The sequence below is a fragment of the Capsicum annuum genome, chromosome 5 (assembly GCF_002878395.1).
Source record: "Capsicum annuum cultivar UCD-10X-F1 chromosome 5, UCD10Xv1.1, whole genome shotgun sequence".
Classification (NCBI taxonomy): domain Eukaryota; kingdom Viridiplantae; phylum Streptophyta; class Magnoliopsida; order Solanales; family Solanaceae; genus Capsicum; species Capsicum annuum.
The window spans coordinates 128336715-128356009 of record NC_061115.1 but is presented as its reverse complement, the minus strand read 5'-3'; the positions used below and the strand labels follow the sequence as shown (position 1 = coordinate 128356009).

The 19295-nt window shown below is 36.6% G+C and overlaps 1 protein-coding gene across 10 annotated transcripts in view; it reads right to left on the bottom strand.

The window, feature by feature from the left end:
- Nucleotides 1-1669: 1669 nt before the first annotated feature.
- Nucleotides 1670-19295, bottom strand: part of LOC107870804 — a 41566-nt gene continuing 23940 nt past the window's right edge. The window contains exons 2-9 of one of the 10 annotated variants that reach the window (XM_047413166.1): nucleotides 17732-17825; nucleotides 17012-17049; nucleotides 16799-16934; nucleotides 14677-14875; nucleotides 14177-14226; nucleotides 14024-14098; nucleotides 10337-10397; nucleotides 1670-1841 (exon numbers count right to left, since the gene is read on the bottom strand). In XM_047413166.1, coding sequence (XP_047269122.1) covers nucleotides 10372-10397; nucleotides 14024-14098; nucleotides 14177-14226; nucleotides 14677-14875; nucleotides 16799-16934; nucleotides 17012-17049; nucleotides 17732-17825 — 618 coding nt within the window. In that variant the 3' untranslated portion in view covers nucleotides 1670-1841; nucleotides 10337-10371. The other 9 variants (XR_007055892.1, XM_047413163.1, XM_047413167.1 and 6 more) reach the window with 9 other exon arrangements.

The following is a 19295-nucleotide window of genomic DNA, read 5'->3' as shown; positions in this document are numbered from 1 at the left end:
ATGCACATCTGACCTTGTACTAAACAATACCCAAAAACGATATACATATACAAAATACATAGTTGTCACTATAAAAATACAATACAAATACATATGTTACACTCTAAAGGACACAGCATAGTACAAATACACACCTGACACTGCATAAAAAATACATATACAAGTACCAATACATTTACATGACCCCTATGTATACATATACAATAAGATTTGAATATATATACAAATCAGTACCCACCAACTAAATACATTCGTAAGATATACAAACACTCATACATGGGACATTAAATTAAGGATGACACAAAGTTTTAAAATTGAGTGTAGGTAACTCAGCTTTTAATTATTGAGTGCGGGTGATTATTTTTAAATTAAGGATTAAGGGAAAAAACTTCATATCCCCAAGTTTTGAGACTTACATTTGGGTCCATCTATATAAAACTCTTAAACTAAAAAAAAAAGGGAAAAATCACATTTCTTCTTCTATCTTTTCTCTCTCTCTCTTCGCTTATTTTCTTCCATTGTTGTTGATATTGTGGTTGATGTTGCTTTTCTTGTTGTTATTCTTATTCTTCTTCTCCTTCTTCATCATCTTCTATTGTAACTTGTTACATTGTTGATGTTGTTGCTGTTGCCGCTACTACTGCTATTTGACAAAAATTTTTGAGTCTATTTTGCTCGTATATCAGTAGGCATTACTTTTAGGTGATTCTGGTAAGTAAAATTAATGATTTTTAGTTCAATTTCTCATCTGTTACATCTGTTATTTTTTCGGCAATTTTCACTAGCGTATCCAACAACTGTTTTATATGAATAAAACAACTATTGGATTATTTCCACTACTGTTAAAGTATTTCTAACAGATAAATCATCTGTTGCAATAGATGACCTAGTTGTTGTAGTAGATGACCTACTTGTTAGATTCATGTTATAGTAGCTCAATCCAATAGATAAGTCATATGTTGAACAGATGACCTAGCTATTGAAATAGTTGACTTATTTGTTGGATTAAGCTACTGATATTAAACATGCACCAACAATTAGGTCATCTGCTGCAACATCATATGAGTCATCTATTGTAACAGATGAGTCATCTATTGTAACAGATGAGTTATCTATTGGGACAATGATAGTGCATATAATTTTATTGTTGTACATAGCCTCAACTTTACTATTCTATCATTATTAAAATTTTAAACAAATTTCTGTAGGTACCATAAATGAAGGATTCAATAACAATTGGTGTTGATTGTCATAGTTACGTTGTCATGGATAAACAAATATCGAAGTACATCAATTCGGAGAATAAGCTATCAGCTCGTCAAATAGCCAATTATAAGTTTAGTATCATCGGTCAGGTGATATTGTCATGATCGATCTTCATAGAATAACTTGTACATATAGAGTTTTTGACTTGGACAAAATACCTTGTCCATATGCTATATGTCACAACCTGATTTACGAATCATGATGGAACCTACTCTATACCCAGTAGATAAGCCAAATCATAGCTCGAAGTCATATGCAATGGGCTAACTTGGTGGGAAAATGGACTAAAAGCTGATAATTCACAATTAGAGATTCAAATAACAGTAATACAGTCATCAGGGTCTAAAGATAGATAGAAACCAACAAATATCTCAAGACTTGGTAATGTCGATAAAAAAGCTACTACAAAAAAAACTATGAGTATTGAATAGAAAAATATAATCCATCTCGAAAATGAAAGACCAAACATAGATAACTAGAAGGAAAAAGGGGAACTCCGACAGCGAGAGCTCACCTAATCTCCAAAATTAACTCTGCATGATCATCGAATCTGCGGGAGAATCAAGTACTCAGATCTGCACCAAAAAGGTACAGAAGTATAGTATGAGTACCAAAACCATGGGAACTCAATAGGCATCATCGGTCGACTAAGTAAATCTTGATATAAATACGATAAGATACAAGATAGCATAAGCTAAGACAAGGTAAAAGGGCAAACCTGAAAGTAAGCTCCAACACCATTGTACATACATAAATAAATAGAACCAAAATGATAACATAACAATTGTACATTTAAATTACTAAATTATCCTCATAAGCCAATAAGTGCAAAAAAGTAAATAACCCCACGTAGGCCCCCATAAGCCTGGAGAATATAATCAAGAAAAGTAAACCACCACATAACTGTAATTCAGCCATTACCATGTCATAACCAAGAAACCATCCACCCATACCACATCATAAGAAACCCTCAATGCCGGACTTGAATCGAAACTCATATTATCACTACCATAAATAATTATCGGACCTAAATCGAAACTTATTTTATTAATACCCTCAATAATTGTCGAACCTGAATCGAAACTCATATTTACAAGCTGTATCAATGAATCGTATTAGTGAGCCATTTCAATAAGCTAAACTCAGTAATATACTAATAAATCATAGATATAAACCATCCTTTTACTCATATCTATACATCGGGCCAAGAATCGTAGCCACAAGTCTCAATCATAACTACATCTATAAGCCATATTATTAGTCATACCCAGAATCCATATCAAAACTAATATTCATAAGCCATGTCTTTAAGCATGCCAGGAATTTATATAAATAACCATATCTATAGGCCACCCATCTTATCTATACGTTGTTAATCGTATCTATAAGCCACATTATATCAATGTGCCATACTATATCCACAAGCCATTAGTTATATCTATAGGCCATATTTTTTCTATGAGCCATATAACATCTACAAGTCATATTATATATAAGCCATATCATATCTATAAGCCACATTATATCTATATTTAAGCCACACGATGTATATAAGCTATAGTATATCCATAAGTCATATTATATCCATCTATGAGCCACACCATACATTTAATCTATGTCATATCTATAAGTCATTCACCATCCATCATGTAGATATCTATAGCGTTAAGCACATAAATAGTTCATCCATTTAATAATATCTGAAGGCCATACAGATAATCGTACCTATAAATTATATCCTCAACCATGCATGTGAGCAATATCATTAATGATACTCGAAATTAGCATCAATCCTTCAATACCCAACTAAGATACTCAATACCTATATTCAACCATCTCAAGAGTCAAACTTACTATTAATAAGAGTATGTCATACGTGAATGAGTCTACGGGGTTATTAAAAGTCTTGGCCTAAGGTGGGCCAGAGTGACCTACTTCTAATTCCCAAAAATCCATTTGAGCAACTTCTACTCCAAACTAGGCTAAGGTATCTAAGTTCTTTCCTAGATGTATAGTAAGCCATAATTAGTCCTAAAATAGTAATTATTTTCACACATGAGCAACTAAGGAAATTCTACCCAAAAAGATAGCAACTGAAGCATTTTTTCCTAGCTTAAGAAACTAAGGACAATTTTGATCTAACATGAATGACTAGGTATTTCACCAACCTTGAATAATTTAAGGCATTTCCACTCTAAATATATATTGTGAATCCCAATTCACCTAAGCCATGACTAACTACGTTAATTACTCTGAATCTAAGGTTTCAAGGTAGCCTAAGGGTCCAATTAAACCAAATATCCTCATACACACTTCCAACACCTAAATCTCACCCTATATCTAGAATAGTGTCAGAATAATATTACAAGACAACTCAATCTATGAAAAAGATAAAACTAGCCTACATGGATGCCGAAGAAAGCAGGAAGATTCTGCTAAATCACTGATTTTTTTCTTTCAAGAATCTTTTGCAAGGTGCCACACTATCAAAATCACAATCTAATGAAAATTACGTAAAAATCCCACATAGGGCCCATTTATGAAAATTGCATTTTCGAAACCATTCAATGTCCCTCTATGCTCAAGGAGTATTCATCCTCAAAATGGATTAATTCCGAGCTATATTGGTGCTAAATTCAAGTCATCAAGCTTTTGGGATTTTTAGATGAGAATTAAGAAATCAACCATGAAAATAATGAAATAGTACCACAAATTTGAAGGAAAATTATGTAATTAATCCTTACCAAAGCTCCAAAATCACCCACCAATGTTATCCCTAAGCTCTCCCACTTTTAAGGATTTAAATATATTGGAGATGAATGAGAAATAGTGAAAAACAGGCTAAAGGGGGTATTATACCCTTCCCAGGTACACGGGTATCGTATATGCGATACCTAGCCAAAGGTGCAGAAGTTGCTTACGCGACATCACCATAGTGTAAGCGATACTTGCCATGTTTATAGAAGTGTCACTTTTGCGATATTTTTTGGTGCTTGACAAATCGATTAAGCAATCAAAGTCATCACAAACGCGATGCACCAGCACCAGTTGAGACTTGGAAAGCTCCCAAGTCTCCGCTAACCCTAGGAATTCATGTGGAATCTCGTATATGCAGACGAACTATGATACCCTATCAAATTCGACGTTCTGGACTCAAATGTGAATTTAAAATTTGCATTCGAGGTCGTTTTGATGAAAAATGGTTCCCACATCCATTTGTCATTTTTCTTAACTTCTGACCAATAGCTCAAAATGAGCCTGGGTATCTCAGGACCCAGACCAAGGGCTCACCTAGCCTAAAATTGATATTTTGGAGTTGTTGGAACAGTGAAAATTATAATACAAGGTTATTTGACTGAAGTTTTTGCCCGTTAGCCAATTTGAACCAGCGAAGACTTCAAAACAAAAAATTAGCTGTAAAAACAAAGTGAATTGCCCAGTAATGGAATTGTCAGTCCCAGAAAGTCATAAATGACTTGGAGCAGCTATAGAAAAACTCTAAACAGTGAAAATAGGCAGAAATATAGAAAATAACCTGAAGGGTCATTACAATATCCACTAGTAAAAGAACTTTTGTCCGCTAAAGTAAAGAACTAGGATGTACCTGAAGCCTCGAATAGGTGAGGATACTGTGTCTGTATCTCACTCTCAGTCTCTCAAGTCGTCTCCTCTATTGGGTGGTGCCTCCACTGAACCTTAACTATAGTAATATCCCTAGTGCACAACCATCTGACATCACTAGACAAAATGAGCATAAGCTCTTCCACGAAAGTCAACCACTCATCCAACTGGATTGAGTCCCATCTAAGCACATGAGGTGGATCAAGAATGTATTGCTGAAACATGAAGACATAGAAAATCGGATGGACAGCAGTAAAATCTGGAGGCAAGGCTAGCTTATAAGCCACCTCACCAATTATGTGAGGAATCTCGAAGGGTCCAATATATTTGGGATTGATCTTGTAGTTCCTCCCAAAAATTATCACACCCTTCATGGGCAATACATAGAGAAATACCTGATCACCAACTCTAAATCTCAAGGCACGAAGTCAACACTATGTATAAGCCTTTTGGGTTGTCCTCAACCTATTTTAAATCACCCTGACTCTATCCAACGACTCCTGAAGCAAGTTAGTACCACAGGATCTAATTTTGGAAGTCTTAAACCATCCAATATAGGAATGACATCATCTACCATATAAAGCCTCAAAAGGTGCCATCTCAATACTCGAATGGTAGTTGTTATTATATGCGAACGCTGCCAAGGCTAAGTGTTTCTCCCACTAACCTCTGAAATCCATAACACAAGATCGGAGCATATTCTCAAAAACATGAATAGTCTACTCTGACTGGCCATCAATCTGAGGATGAAAGGTTGTATTAAGATCCACCTGAGTACCCAACTCCTTCTGAAAAGCTCTGCAAAAACTAAAATTGAACATTAAACCCTGATCTGAAATGATAGATATAGGTACACCATGCATATCGACTATCTCACGCACACAAACAAGGGCTAACCTCTCAGCACTGAAGGACATCTGAATAGAAACAAAATTGTTTGATTTGGTCAACAATCCATAATGAACCAAATACCATTGGAACCATGAGAAGTATGAGCCAAACCACTAACAGAGTCTATGCTAATTCGCTCCCACTTCTACTCGAGAATAGGCAATCTCTGAATCAAACCATCAAGTCATTGATGCTCAGCCTTCACCTGCTGACAACACAGGCAACGAGCTACAAAGTCTATCATATTTCTCTTCATACCACTTCGTAAATAATGTTATCTCAAATATCTATACATCTTGGTTGTACCCGGGTGAATAGAGTACCTAGAGCTGTGAGCCTCATGAAAAATCAACTAAATTAAGTCACTAACCCTAAATACAACTATCAAATCTCAAGACACCCTCAGAACCTATGGTAGCCCCCTTGGACTCACCACTTAATACTTGATCACGGATGATGCAAAGTCTCTTATCCTCAAGCTAACGATTTTGAATCTGCTCAAATAACAAAGACCTTGACTCAACACTAGCAAGAATCCTTTTGGAGTCTGAAATATCAATTCGCACCATCAAGTTGTCTAAGGGCTGAATGTCTCGTGCCAACAGCCTATGAGAAACTGAAATACAAGCCAAGATACCCATACTCACTGCCTTCTGACTCAAGGCATCTACTACCACATTCGTCTTTCTCAGATAGTACAAAATAGAGATATCATAATCCTAAAGCAACTCTATCCATCTATGTTGCCTAGAATTAAGCTTTCTTTGGGTCATAAAATGCTGAAGACTGCTATGATCTTTTAAATCTCACAATGCACACATAAAGATAATACCTCTAAATCTTAAGCGCGAAAACTACCACTGCCAACTCCAAATCATGAGTGGTGTAGTTGCACTATACACCAGAAGTTTCCTCGAAGCATAAACAATAACATGACTCTGTTGCATTAATACGCAACCCAAAAAAACACCAAAAGTATCACAATACATGGTAAATCCCTCACTCTCAATAGAAAGAGCTAAAATAAGATCTGAAGTAAGAAACTCCTTGAGCTTTCCTAAGCTCAACTTACACTCCTCGTACCATTGAAAATAAACCTTCTTCCAAGACAATTGGATCATAGGTGTTAAAATGGTAGCAAAACCCTCAACGAATCATCTATAATAATTGACCAAGCCAATAAAGCTACGAACCTTAATCGAAGATGTAGGCCTGGCCTAATCACGAACAGCCTCAATCTTTGTTAGGTCTACTATAATCCCATCCTTAAACACCAGATGCCCAAGGAATGTCACTGACTCCAAAAAAAAACCACACTCAGAGAATTTGGCAAAAAACACATGGTCTCTTAAAGTCTGAAGAACAATCCTCAAATGATGTGTATGCTCCTCACTATTTATTAAATACATAAGGATGTCATTGATGAACACTTTCACAAAGGAATACAAATAAGGCCTAAACACTCGGTTCATCAAATCCATAAATGCAGCTGGGGCATTAGTCAGCCCAAAAGATATTACTAAGAACTCATAATGACCATAACAGGTCCTAAAGTCTATCTTCGGGATATCGTAAACATCAATCCTTAACTAATGGTAACCAGACCTCAAATTAATCTTAGATAACACTGTTGCTCCCTGAAGCTGATCAAACAAATTATCAATTTGAGGAATAGGGTAATGGTTCTTCACTATCACCTTATTAAGTTGCCTACAATCAATACACATATGTATGGAGACATCTTTTTTCTTCACAACAACACAGGATCTCCCTAAGGAGAAACACTAAATCTAATAAAACCTATGCGAAGAAAATCCTAAAGCTGAGAATTCGGCTCCTTAAGCTCGACAGGAGCCATACGGTAAGGTGCCATAGAAATAGGTCGCATGCTAGACTCAAGATCAATAAAAACCTCAATACTATGCTCAGGAGAAAGGCTAAGTAGATCAATAGGAAAAACATCAGGAAACTCACAAACTATAGAAACAGATTCAAGCAACGGACTCTCCACACTAATGTCATGGATATACGCGAGATAAGACTATCAACCACTCAAAATAAGCCTCCTAACAAAAATATAAGAAATAATCCCTATCGACTCACAGCTAACAACTCTCTGCCATTCGACTGGAGGTATACGGGGCATGGCTAAGGTAATGGTCTGGGCAAAAAATCTAAGATCGTATGATAGTGGGATAACCAGTCCATTCCCAGAATTACATCAAAATCCACCATGTCTAATATAATAAGATCAGCATGAGTATCAACATCTCTAAACTCACAACACGTGATCTGAAAACCCGATCCACTACTAAAAAATCACCCACGGGAGTAGATACATGTAAGGACATTGATAATAAATCCTAAGATAACTCTAACTGTGGAGCAAAATAAGCATATGCATAAAAATAAGTGGATCTGAGATCAAATAAAGAAAAAATCGATTGACGATACACCAAAATTGTACCTATAATAACAGCACCCAAAGACTTAGTCTCGGGTCTAGCAGGTACTACTTACAACTGACCATGCCCTCCACCTAGTTGGGATCCTGATTGACCTCCTATCTTACCTGCCTGAGAACCTCCATGAACCCCTTAGGGACCATCCCTACGATCATGCACACCCCTTTAGCTGGGGGATGAACCACCCTAATAGGTGGAACACTCTGAGTAGAAGGAACAATCAATCTATGATTGGGGCACTCCTTCGAGAAATGACCAAAAACTCCACAACCATAACGTTCCCTAGGTGCTAGACTTAAACTAGAAGATCTAAATGACCTAGAATAACCACCACGACTAGAATAGCCAGAAAACAAACCCCTCAAAGATACACCACGACCTTGGCCAAGACGATCACTAGAACTAGATTATCCTCCATCAGTAATCTAAAGTGCAGCCTAAATGGGTCTACTAAATTGATCCTGATACTGAAACAGCTAACATAAAGGGTACCTACTTTGAGAACCACTGCCTCTAACCGAGAGCTACTACGACTTCCACTGAACCTACCCTGATATCGCAACCTCTTACCATTGCCTACTTGAGCCTCGCAATGAATCTTCTCCATAAGCTGACCATGATTAAAAACCTTAGAAAAATACCTACCCATAGCAACCAAACTCTGAGTATACATGCAAAGAAGAAGTCTCAATCATAGGACATAGCAACAAACTGTCTCATACTAAGTAGTCAGGATATAAGTAGCAAGCCTAGACAACATATAAAAATGAGTCTCATACTCCACAACAGTCATGGATCTTTGCTTCAACCTCAAGAACTGATCCCTCAAATGATCCCTAAGGCTACGATGCATATACTTCCCCAATAAGATCTCAAAGAACTGAGTCCATGTCAAAGAAAAAGATTCAGTTGGCCTAGAATAAAGATGACCTCTCCACTAATGTCTAGCTACCACGTCTAAATAAAAACCAATGTAATCCACACCACGATTCTCTATTAGGCCTAAATTATAGAGCCTATCCTCACAAACAATCAGAAACTTATATGCATCCTCGACCGGCGCATCAAAAAACCTAGGCAGAGCCAATCTGAAGAATCTACCCAGCATCTTCTGCTTCTCAAAAGACATAGAAGCCTAGGAAACTATTAGCTGAGTAAACGCCACTACAGGAGGGACCTTAACTCTGGGAACCGCAGCTACAAGTTGCACCCCTATCTCAGTACCACTCTGATCTGTAGACTGTACACCACCAGATGGTGCACCACCTATCAACCCCAAAAGCTCAACCAAAGCATCCCTTTGTACTGAAGAAGAAATAAATCCTGATAGAGCCTAGGCTAGTCCCTGGCCCACTACGTTTAGGCGAAAGAATATTTGGCTCAAGAGCGGGAATAGGGTCTGGTGAAGGCCCCCTATCCTGGGCCCTAGATGGGGATACATCTCAGGGCTATCCACAATCTCTAGGTCATCCATGAACACTGATAGGACCCTTAGGATCAATCTCAAGACCCTCATCTTGTGTAGTGGTAGTACGTGTCCTAGCCATGTGCGAAAAAGTGAAACCAAAGGAATGCTATAGAAAATAACTCAGACTCTTAGCATGAAATAAGTGAAAGAAGTAAAGAATTCTTAAGAATGTCCTATAGCATCCTAATGATAAGAAACGGACGTTATCATTTCATTTTATGGAACTCTACTAGATATTTGCTCTTGTATCAATACTATCGAAAAGCTTAGGCTCTGATAGCAATTTATCATGACCCAATTTATGATTCATATGGAACCTACTCTATCCTACCAGTAGGTAAGCCAAACTATAGCCCAGAGCTAGATGCAATGGGCTAACTTGGTGGGAAAATGGTCTAAAAGCCAAAAATTCACAATTAGAGATTCAAAATATAATAATACAGTCATTAAGGTCTAATAAATGGATAAAAACTAATAAATATCCCAAGACTTAGTAATATCGGTACAAAAGGTACTACAAAAGAACTATGAGTATTGAATAGACAAATATAATCCATCTTAAAAATAAAAGACTGGACATAGATAAATAGAAGGAAAAAGGAAAACTCTGACTCCAAGAGCTCACCTAATCTCTGAAATAAACTTTGTACGATCGTTGAATCAGCGGCAGCAATTAGTACTAGAACCTACACCAAAAAGGTACAGAAGTGTAGCATGAGTACTAAAACCACGAGTAATCAGTAGGCATCATCGATCGACTGAGCTAAATCATGATATAAATACGATAAGATACAAGATAGCATAAGCTAAGTCAAGGTAAAAAGGCAAACCTAGAAGTAAGCTCCAATACCGTTGTACATACATAAATAAATAAAATCAAAATGATAACATAGCAATCGTACATTTATAACTACTAAATTTCACCCCATAAGCCAACAAGTGCAGAAAAGTAAATAACCCCATCTAAGCCCCCATAAGCCTTGATAGTACAATCAAGAAAAGTAAACCACCATATAATCATAATTTACCTATTATTATGTCATAACCAAGAATCCATCCGTCCCATACCACATCATAAGCAACCCTCAATGTTGAACTTGAATCGAAACTTATATTATCAATACCATCAACAATTATTGGACTTGAACCAAAACTCATTTTATCAATACCCTTAACAATTGCCAGACTTTAACTAAAACACATATTTATAAGTCGTATCAAAGAATCATAATAGTGAGTCATTTCAATAAGCTAAACTCAGTAGATTATACTAACAAATCATAGCTACATATTATCCCTTTACTTATATCTATAAATCGGACCAAGAATTGTAGCCACGAGTCTCAACCAAAATTACATTTATAAGCCATATTATTAGTCATACTCGAAATCCATATTAGTACTAATATTCATAAGCCATGTATTTAAGCATATCTGAAATTTATATTAATAACCATATCTATAGTCTACCCATCTTATCTATAGGCCGTTAATTGCATCTATAAGCCCCATCATATCTATGTGCCATATTATATCCATAAGACATTAGTTATATCTATAGGCCATATTCTATCTACGATCCACATCATTACTATGAGTCATATAACATCTACGAGCTATATTATATATATATATAACATCTACAAGTCATTACCATCCATCATACCAATATATATTGTATTAAGCACATAAATAGGCCATGCATTTAATCATATCCAAAGGCCATACAGATAATTGCACCTATAAATTATATCCTCGACCATGCATGTGAACAATATCATTAACGATTCTCGGAATTAGCATCAGTCCTTCAATACCTAACTAACGTACTCAATGCCTATATTCAACTGCTCAAATGTCAAACATACCATTGGCCTAAGGTGGGCCAGAGTGACCTACTTCTAATCCCCAAAAATCCATTTAAGCAACTTTTACCCTGGACTAGGCTAAGGTATCTATGTTCTTTCCTAGATGTCAAGTAAGCCATAATTAGTCCTAAAATAGCAATACTTTTCACGCATGAGCAACTAAGTCAATTCTACCCAAAATGATAGCAACTAAAGGAATTTTCCCTAGCTTAAGAAACTAAGGACAATTTTGCTCAAATATGAATGATTAGGGAAATTTCACCTATCTTGAGTAATTTAAGGCATTTTCACTCTAAATATATACCGTGAATCCCAATTCACGTAATCCATGGCTAACTACGCTAACTATTCTGAATCTAAGGTTTCAAGGTAGCCTAAGGGTGTAATTAAACCAAATATCCTTATTCACACTTCCAACACCTAAATCCTACCCCATATCTAGCATAGTATTATAATCATACTATGGGAAAGCTCAATCTATGAAGAAGGTAAGCCTCGCCTACCTAGGCACAAAAGAAAGCCCAAAGAATCCGTCAAATTACCAATTTCCTCTTTTGAGAAGCTTCCGCAAGGTGCCACGCTATCAAAATCACAATATACTCATAAAAACGAGAACAATGATACCCATATTGCAGTATTGTGCTTCGGATCCAAAATTACATAAAAATCCCACATGGTGCCTATTGATAGAAATCACATTTTCAAGACTATTCAGCGTCCCTCTATGCTCAAGGAGTATTTACCTTCAAAATGGATGATTTTCGAGCTATATTGGTGTTAAAATCAAGTCACCAATCTATTGAGAATTTTAGATGAGAATGGAGAAATTAACCATGAAAATAATAAAATCTTACCACAAATTTGAAGAAAAATTGTGAAATTAATCCTTACTCAAGCTCTAAAATCACCCACCATTGTTATCCCCAAGCTCTCCCAATTTTTAGGGTTTAAAAGTCTTTGAGATGAATGAGAAATGGTAAAAAAGGGGCTAAAGGAGGTATTTATACCTTTTCCAGGTTCACGGATATCGCATACGCAACCGGTTGCATACAAGATACTTAGCTAGAGGAGCAAAAGTCGCTTACGCGACATCATCATCGCGTACGCAATACTTGCTGGTGCCTGGCAGATAATTAAGTGATCAAAGGCATCGCGGTCGTGATGCACCAGCACCAGCTGAAACTCTGAAAGTTCCCAAGTCTCTGTCAACCCCTCAGAATTCTGCTGAAATCCCATTTACGCAAGTGAACTATGCTACCGTATCAAATTTGACGTTTCAGTCTCAACGACGCAGTTAAAATTTCCATTCCAAGGTTGTTTCGATGAAAAGTGAGCCCCACGCCTATTTGTCACTTTTCTTAACTTCCGACCAATAGCTCAAAATGAGTCTGGGTGCCTCGAGACCTGCAACAAAGGTCCACCTAGCCTAAAATCGATATTTTGGAATGGTTGAAATATTCATAATTGGCATACGAGGTCATTTGACTGAAGTTTTTTCTCTATAGCCAATTTAAACTAGTGAAGACTTCAAAATACGGAATTGGTTCTAAAAAATAAATGAATTGTCTGGTAACCGAACTATCAGTCCCAGAAAGTCATAAATTACTTGGGAAAGCTATAGGAAAGCTCTAAATAGAGAAAACAAGTGAAAATATAAAAAATGACCTGAAGGGTGATTACATTATAGCAGCGCTCCGAGCCTAATATGGTGCACAATTTTAAAACAAGATTAATGAGTAATCGTCTCTATATTATTTGGTGAAAAAATATATAGTTGCATATTGTGAGGATATTAATTTGGTGCCTCCTGAAGATTCTTGGATTGTTCATGTGGAGATTATGGAGAGAGAAATACCTTCTCCATATGTCAACCTAAGCAAATAAAAAAAGGGAATGAAGAGTGATCAATTGACTAATTTGATGTAAAATGTTCCATATTAAGTCATGATTAGTAATAAACAAAATGATTTAACTATAATTACCTTTCAATTTCTAAGTTCAATTGCAATTTCAATGAATTACATAGTAATTACAAGATCAACTAAGTGTATAACCTATTGCAACAGATGTCTATGTCTGTTTGATAATTTCATAACTCTTGAAGACCTCTTTTGATCTCTTCCAACAGATGACCCATCTGTTGCAACAGACGAATCATTTATTAGAAGAAATCATACCTCTTTGATGACCTGTTTTGATCTCTTCCGACAGATGACTCATCTGTTGCAACAGATGATGACTCATTTATTAGAAGAAATTAAACCTCTTGAAGACCTATTTTTATTTCTTACATCAAGTTAGTCATCTGTTGCAACAGATGGGCCATCTGCTGGAAGAAATCAAAAACTAACAAGACCTGTTTTAATTTCTTCCAATAGGTTAGTCATCTGTTGCAACAGATGTCTATATCTATTTGATTATAAGGTCTAAAAACTTTAGCTTACTTGTAATTGCTAGCAGACTTCTTTTGTAAGTTGCTCCATAGCACTGACCATTTTTTGCAAAGTTGCTCCATAGCACTGACCATTTTTTGCACCTTGTAAGGTCCGAGACGTAGGCTGGAACAATATGTATAGGATCTAAAAACTTTAGCTTACTTGTAATTGCTAGCAGACTTCTTTGTAAGTTGCTTCTTCTTGATGCTTTTCTATAATGAAACACATTGCTTCATAAAGTTAAAAAAAAAAATGCATTCTCAAAGTTAAGTGTTTACTTGCTAGTTGAGGTCGAGTTAAGATGTCTATTTTTCCTCTAAATTAAAGAAAAATGAAAAAAGAGATAAGGGAGAAGAGAATGTGGTGCGAGAAACAAGAGAGGATTCATCTTAACATGAAAATTATAGGTATTAAATACATGGTTTTAGCCATCAAAACATATTATCTAATATTCATCTTTAAGATCCAAACAAAGGCAGTACGCAACTAAGCCAACAACTGGAACATATTTGAGATATCTCACTATGCCAACCTTATCTTCCTGAATGTTTTGCAAGTTGACTCCTATCAACCAAGGTTGGAAAATAATGTAGAGACAAATATCCCAGATGAAAGCATAAGCAAGTCTTTCAGAGGATAAATAACTCAGCAAGAACTCCCACCTATCAGATATATTCCCAAAATCACCATCTCCTCTCCCATAAATGGCCCAAAATGTCGATAGCAAACAGGCAGCTCCACCAACCAGTCCAACAATAGATGCACTACGAGTCATGATCGAACCCAATTGAGAGGTTGCTCTTGGAGGATACTCTAAGTCGACCTTATTTAGACGAATAGCCATGTATGGAATTAAAAATGCTGCATTGAATTCCAAAAAGCTCATTAATAAATCTTTTGTCAAACCAAAATTTTATTCCCAAAGGAGAAGAGTTTACATTTGAAGGACACAGAAAATCAAAACCAGCAAAAAGAAAATATCCAGTAATATTGGACAAAAAAATAATCAGAGTCAGAATATATAGAATAAGAGAAGCGTTAGAAAAGTAAATGGAAATGGCTGATATCCATGTCATCTTATCTAATTCTTTCTCATCGGTGCTAGTCCTAGTCACTAATAGAGTGTCCACTTCAGCTACTACAAAGCAATTCCCTTTTGTTTCAAATAAAAGTGATGTCTACACCAGTTTTTCCAGGGAGGTTCTTTGGAGGTGTTTGGAGGCTAGAAGTGTACCTATAGTATATGTTAATGCGATTAAGGATATGTACGATGGAGCCAAGACTCGGGTTAGGGCTGGGGGAGGGGACTCAGAGCATTTTCCCGTCTTGATGGGGTTACATCAAGGATCGACGCTTAGTCCGTTTCTTTTTGCCTTGGTGATGGATGTTTTGATGCGGCACATTCAGGATGAGGTGCCTCATTGTTTGCTTTTTGCGGATGATATAGTCTTGATTGACGAGACTCGAAGTGGAGTTAATGTTGAGTTGGAGGTTTGAAGGCAAACTCTTGAGTCGAAAGAGTTTAGGTTGAGTAGGTCCAAGACGAAATATTTGGAGTGTAAGCTCAGCGAGGTGTCTCATGTGTCTGAAGTGGTTGTTAAGCTTGACACTCATTCTATCAGCAAGAGAGATAGTTTTAAGTATTTGGGGTCGATGATTCAATATAATGGAGAGATTGACGAGGACACTCATCGGATCGGGGTAGGGTGGATAAAATGGAGGCTCGCCTCTGGTATCTTATGTGATAAAAAGGTACCTCCCAAACTTAAAAGCAAGTTTTACAAAGTGGTGGTTAGACCGACTTTGTTGTATGGGGCGGAGTGTTGGCCTGTTAAAAAGACCCACATCCAGAAGATGAAGGTGGCAGAGATGAGAATGCTTTGGTGGATGTGTGGGTGTACTAGAAAAGATATGATTAGAAATGAGGTTATTCGGGATAAGGTGGGAATGGCTTCGGTGGAGGACAAGATGAGGGAAGCGAGGTCGAGATAGTTTGGTCTTGTGCTGCGGAGGAGCACGGATGCCCCAGTGCGGAGGTGTGAGAGATTGGCTAGGGATGGTTTCAAGCGAGGTAGAGGTAGACCGAAGAAATATTGGAAAAAGGTGATTAGACATAATATGGAGCAGCTTCAGTTTATCGAGGACATGACCCTGGATAGGAAGTTGTGGAGGAGGCGAATTAGAGTATAAGGCTAGTCTGAGTTAGGATGTTGTATGTTTTAGTGGTTACTTGGAGTATCTTGCTTTTGGTATTATTGAGTATGTTAATTTCAGTGTTATCTTGTTCTATTACTATTCTTTTTCTCATCTTAGATTACTTTATTTTGAGCCGAGGGTCTATCGGAAACAACCTCTCTATCTCACTTTGAGCTAGTGGTATGGACTGTGTACACTTGCTCTCCCGAGACCCCACTTGGTGGGAATATACTGGGTATTCTGTTGTTGTTGTCTAAACCAGCTTTTGCGCATGTCAACTAATTCCATAGGATACCTGCCACCTCCCACCAGCAACAACAGATACTAGGTAACTCTATCCACCTAGAACAAATGGAAAGAAATCTCCTACTGTTTTTTCAACCGTTTAATTGACCACTAGGCCACACTCTTGGGTACTACTACTGAGTAATTCTAATCAAAGCAACTCCGGTATAAATAGGAAATATAATACACAGATACCATTGGCCATCCTATTTTTTGACAGGACACTTACTGAGAGTTCCATTGGGTTGGAGGACACTGTTTATCCACAACAATCAAGAGTAAGTATTTGAAAAAAGTGCCTACTGTTTGTGAGGAACATCTGAAAGCCCCATAGAAGATCTAGTGATCCCTTGAATCTGTCTCTCTTACGATCACTGAACAGTAAAGGAGCAAACATGAATGTCCAGCCAATTACAAAATTAAAGAGTCCCTCAGCCATCTGGAAAAAAAATCAGAGCGGAATGTCAAAAATGAGATCCGCACAATGAATAAATTTGTACTTTACAAAGTACTTACTGGATGAAGCACTGGTGCCTCTATCAAGTGGACGCCCCCTACTCTGCCAAATGGTTCATTGTTTAAAGTTCAATATTAAATTTACGGAAAGACAATTGAACTGCGTATATAAGTAACTGCTTAATCTGCAAAATTTTATGCATCTAAAACAAGTGATCAAGTTTGACATGCAGTGGAAAATCATAAATTCAACACTGCCAGAGTATAGAGAAAGGGATCTGTCTAAATTCTATAACAAGAGAAGATGTCATGTCTCTTGACTAGAAAAAGAATGGAATGCATATTAAATTTTGAATGGCACAAGCAAACAAATAAAAAAGATGAGAAAGTTAAAATAGAACACTCAATTAGTCAACCTTTGAAAGAAAAATAATTATGGTGGAGGGCCAAGACACTCTCATTGTTTAACAATCGAATATTTCCAGTTAGGATATGTTTCGACAGTGAGAAATATAGATGACAAAATTGGTTTATTAATGACTAAACCAAAGGGCAGTTGAGCAGTTATCCGAGTTAAGATTTCACCAGCAAGTATAAAAAAAATAATATATGTTCAAGAGTGAAGCTATTTGACTATGAGTTCCAAGTATGCCACTCATTGCTAAAATTAATAAAAAGAAGCAACAAAATTAGTACCCATTGACCAGAAAAGCGTGCAAGCTAATTACTAAAAAGTTTGCGTAATACTAATCTGGTATAACTAATAAGAATTCAACATACCAGCATTCAGAAGAGGCAGGATGAAGAAAAAATTGAGGGACAGACCAACCAGATCATTGACTGTTTCTGAACTAATTGCCCACACAGGATCTCCCTGCATTATACATCAAAATATTTTCAAGTAATAAGAAGCTTGTGGAGGTGTATCTGCAAATTGAAGTTTATGAACCACACACATTCATGTCTCACTTTTCATGAGCAGCAAATTGGGAGAGGTGAAGGAACTAAATTCACACGTCTTGCACGCATCTATCCTTTTTTGTTTTTTCTGGAGAAATGGTAACATTTTATCCTTCAGCATTTAAGCATATGCTGAGGACCTTCAAAAGGAGAAAAACAAAGAAGTAATAGTTACAAGGATCCTAGGAATTCCAGAAATTGATCTGAATCCTCTAATCCTATCTATTCACACCAAAAAGAAAGAGATACAATGCAATTCCATTTAACCTTTTGAAAGGAATTGGATATATCTTCAAAATTCCTACTATTTCTCTCCTTCCAGTGTCCACCAGGATGCAGTGTGGGATTAGATTCCACCAAATCTTTTGTCTCTCACTTCCTCCTCTTCTGATTCAGCAGCTCAATAAATCTGCAGTATGTTCTGGCATATTCCACTTCAATTCTGATATGTTAAGGAACATGGACCAAATTTGAGTCGTGAAAGTTTCACGTGTCTTCCCACATAATGAGCACCAGGGGAGTATGATCTTTCCCTTCTTCCTCAATACTTCATGTGTCAAGCAAGCCTTTCTAGCAAACAAGCGACGCATTTGACTTTTATTGGTGCTGAGTTCCTCCAAATCTTTCTCCATAGAGATTGATTACTCTGATTGTTGCTGCTTTGTAGGATGCACTCCTCTTTATATGCCCTGCCGACTGAAAATGTCCCATCCTTACTGTGAGACCATCTTACTGCATCAGGGGTAGTGTTGGTGCCTGCAAACTTCCCCGCTTCCTCCAACAGTTTGGCAACTCTTTCAATTTCCCGATCATTTAGGGGCCTTCTGAAAGACAGGTACCAGCCTTGTTCTGTCCAGCAGTCAATGATTTTTGCCTCGTGGTTGTTACATTACTACTATATTACTACTATATATAAGAGATAATGTGAGGTTTTGGTAGTCCTCATATGAAGTATTTTGTCAATTTTATCCTATTTTAAGTTATAATTACTCTACAAGTTTTCACCCATTACCCATTTTGGTAAATTTAAACAATTATATAGGTTTATTAAATACTACCAAAGTGATGAGTCATAGAAAAGTGATAGTGATATCATTAAAAACTATTTATACAATCAAATTCAAAATGAATCTTCAAATTCTAAATTGATCCAAAAATTCATTGTCTTTCTATTTGTGGAAATGTTTATTAGTTTTATCTCAAATTATCTTTTTTTTCTAACAAATTGGTCATGGACAAGTAAACTAAGTATCGTGACATTCCCTTTCTAACTTAATACATGCGTAATTATTAAATTAAAAATTATTTTTTATATATAGCTAAAAAAGTTTGAAAAGTTAATTTTAAAAAAATACAACTATCCAAATAGTAATGATATTAAATA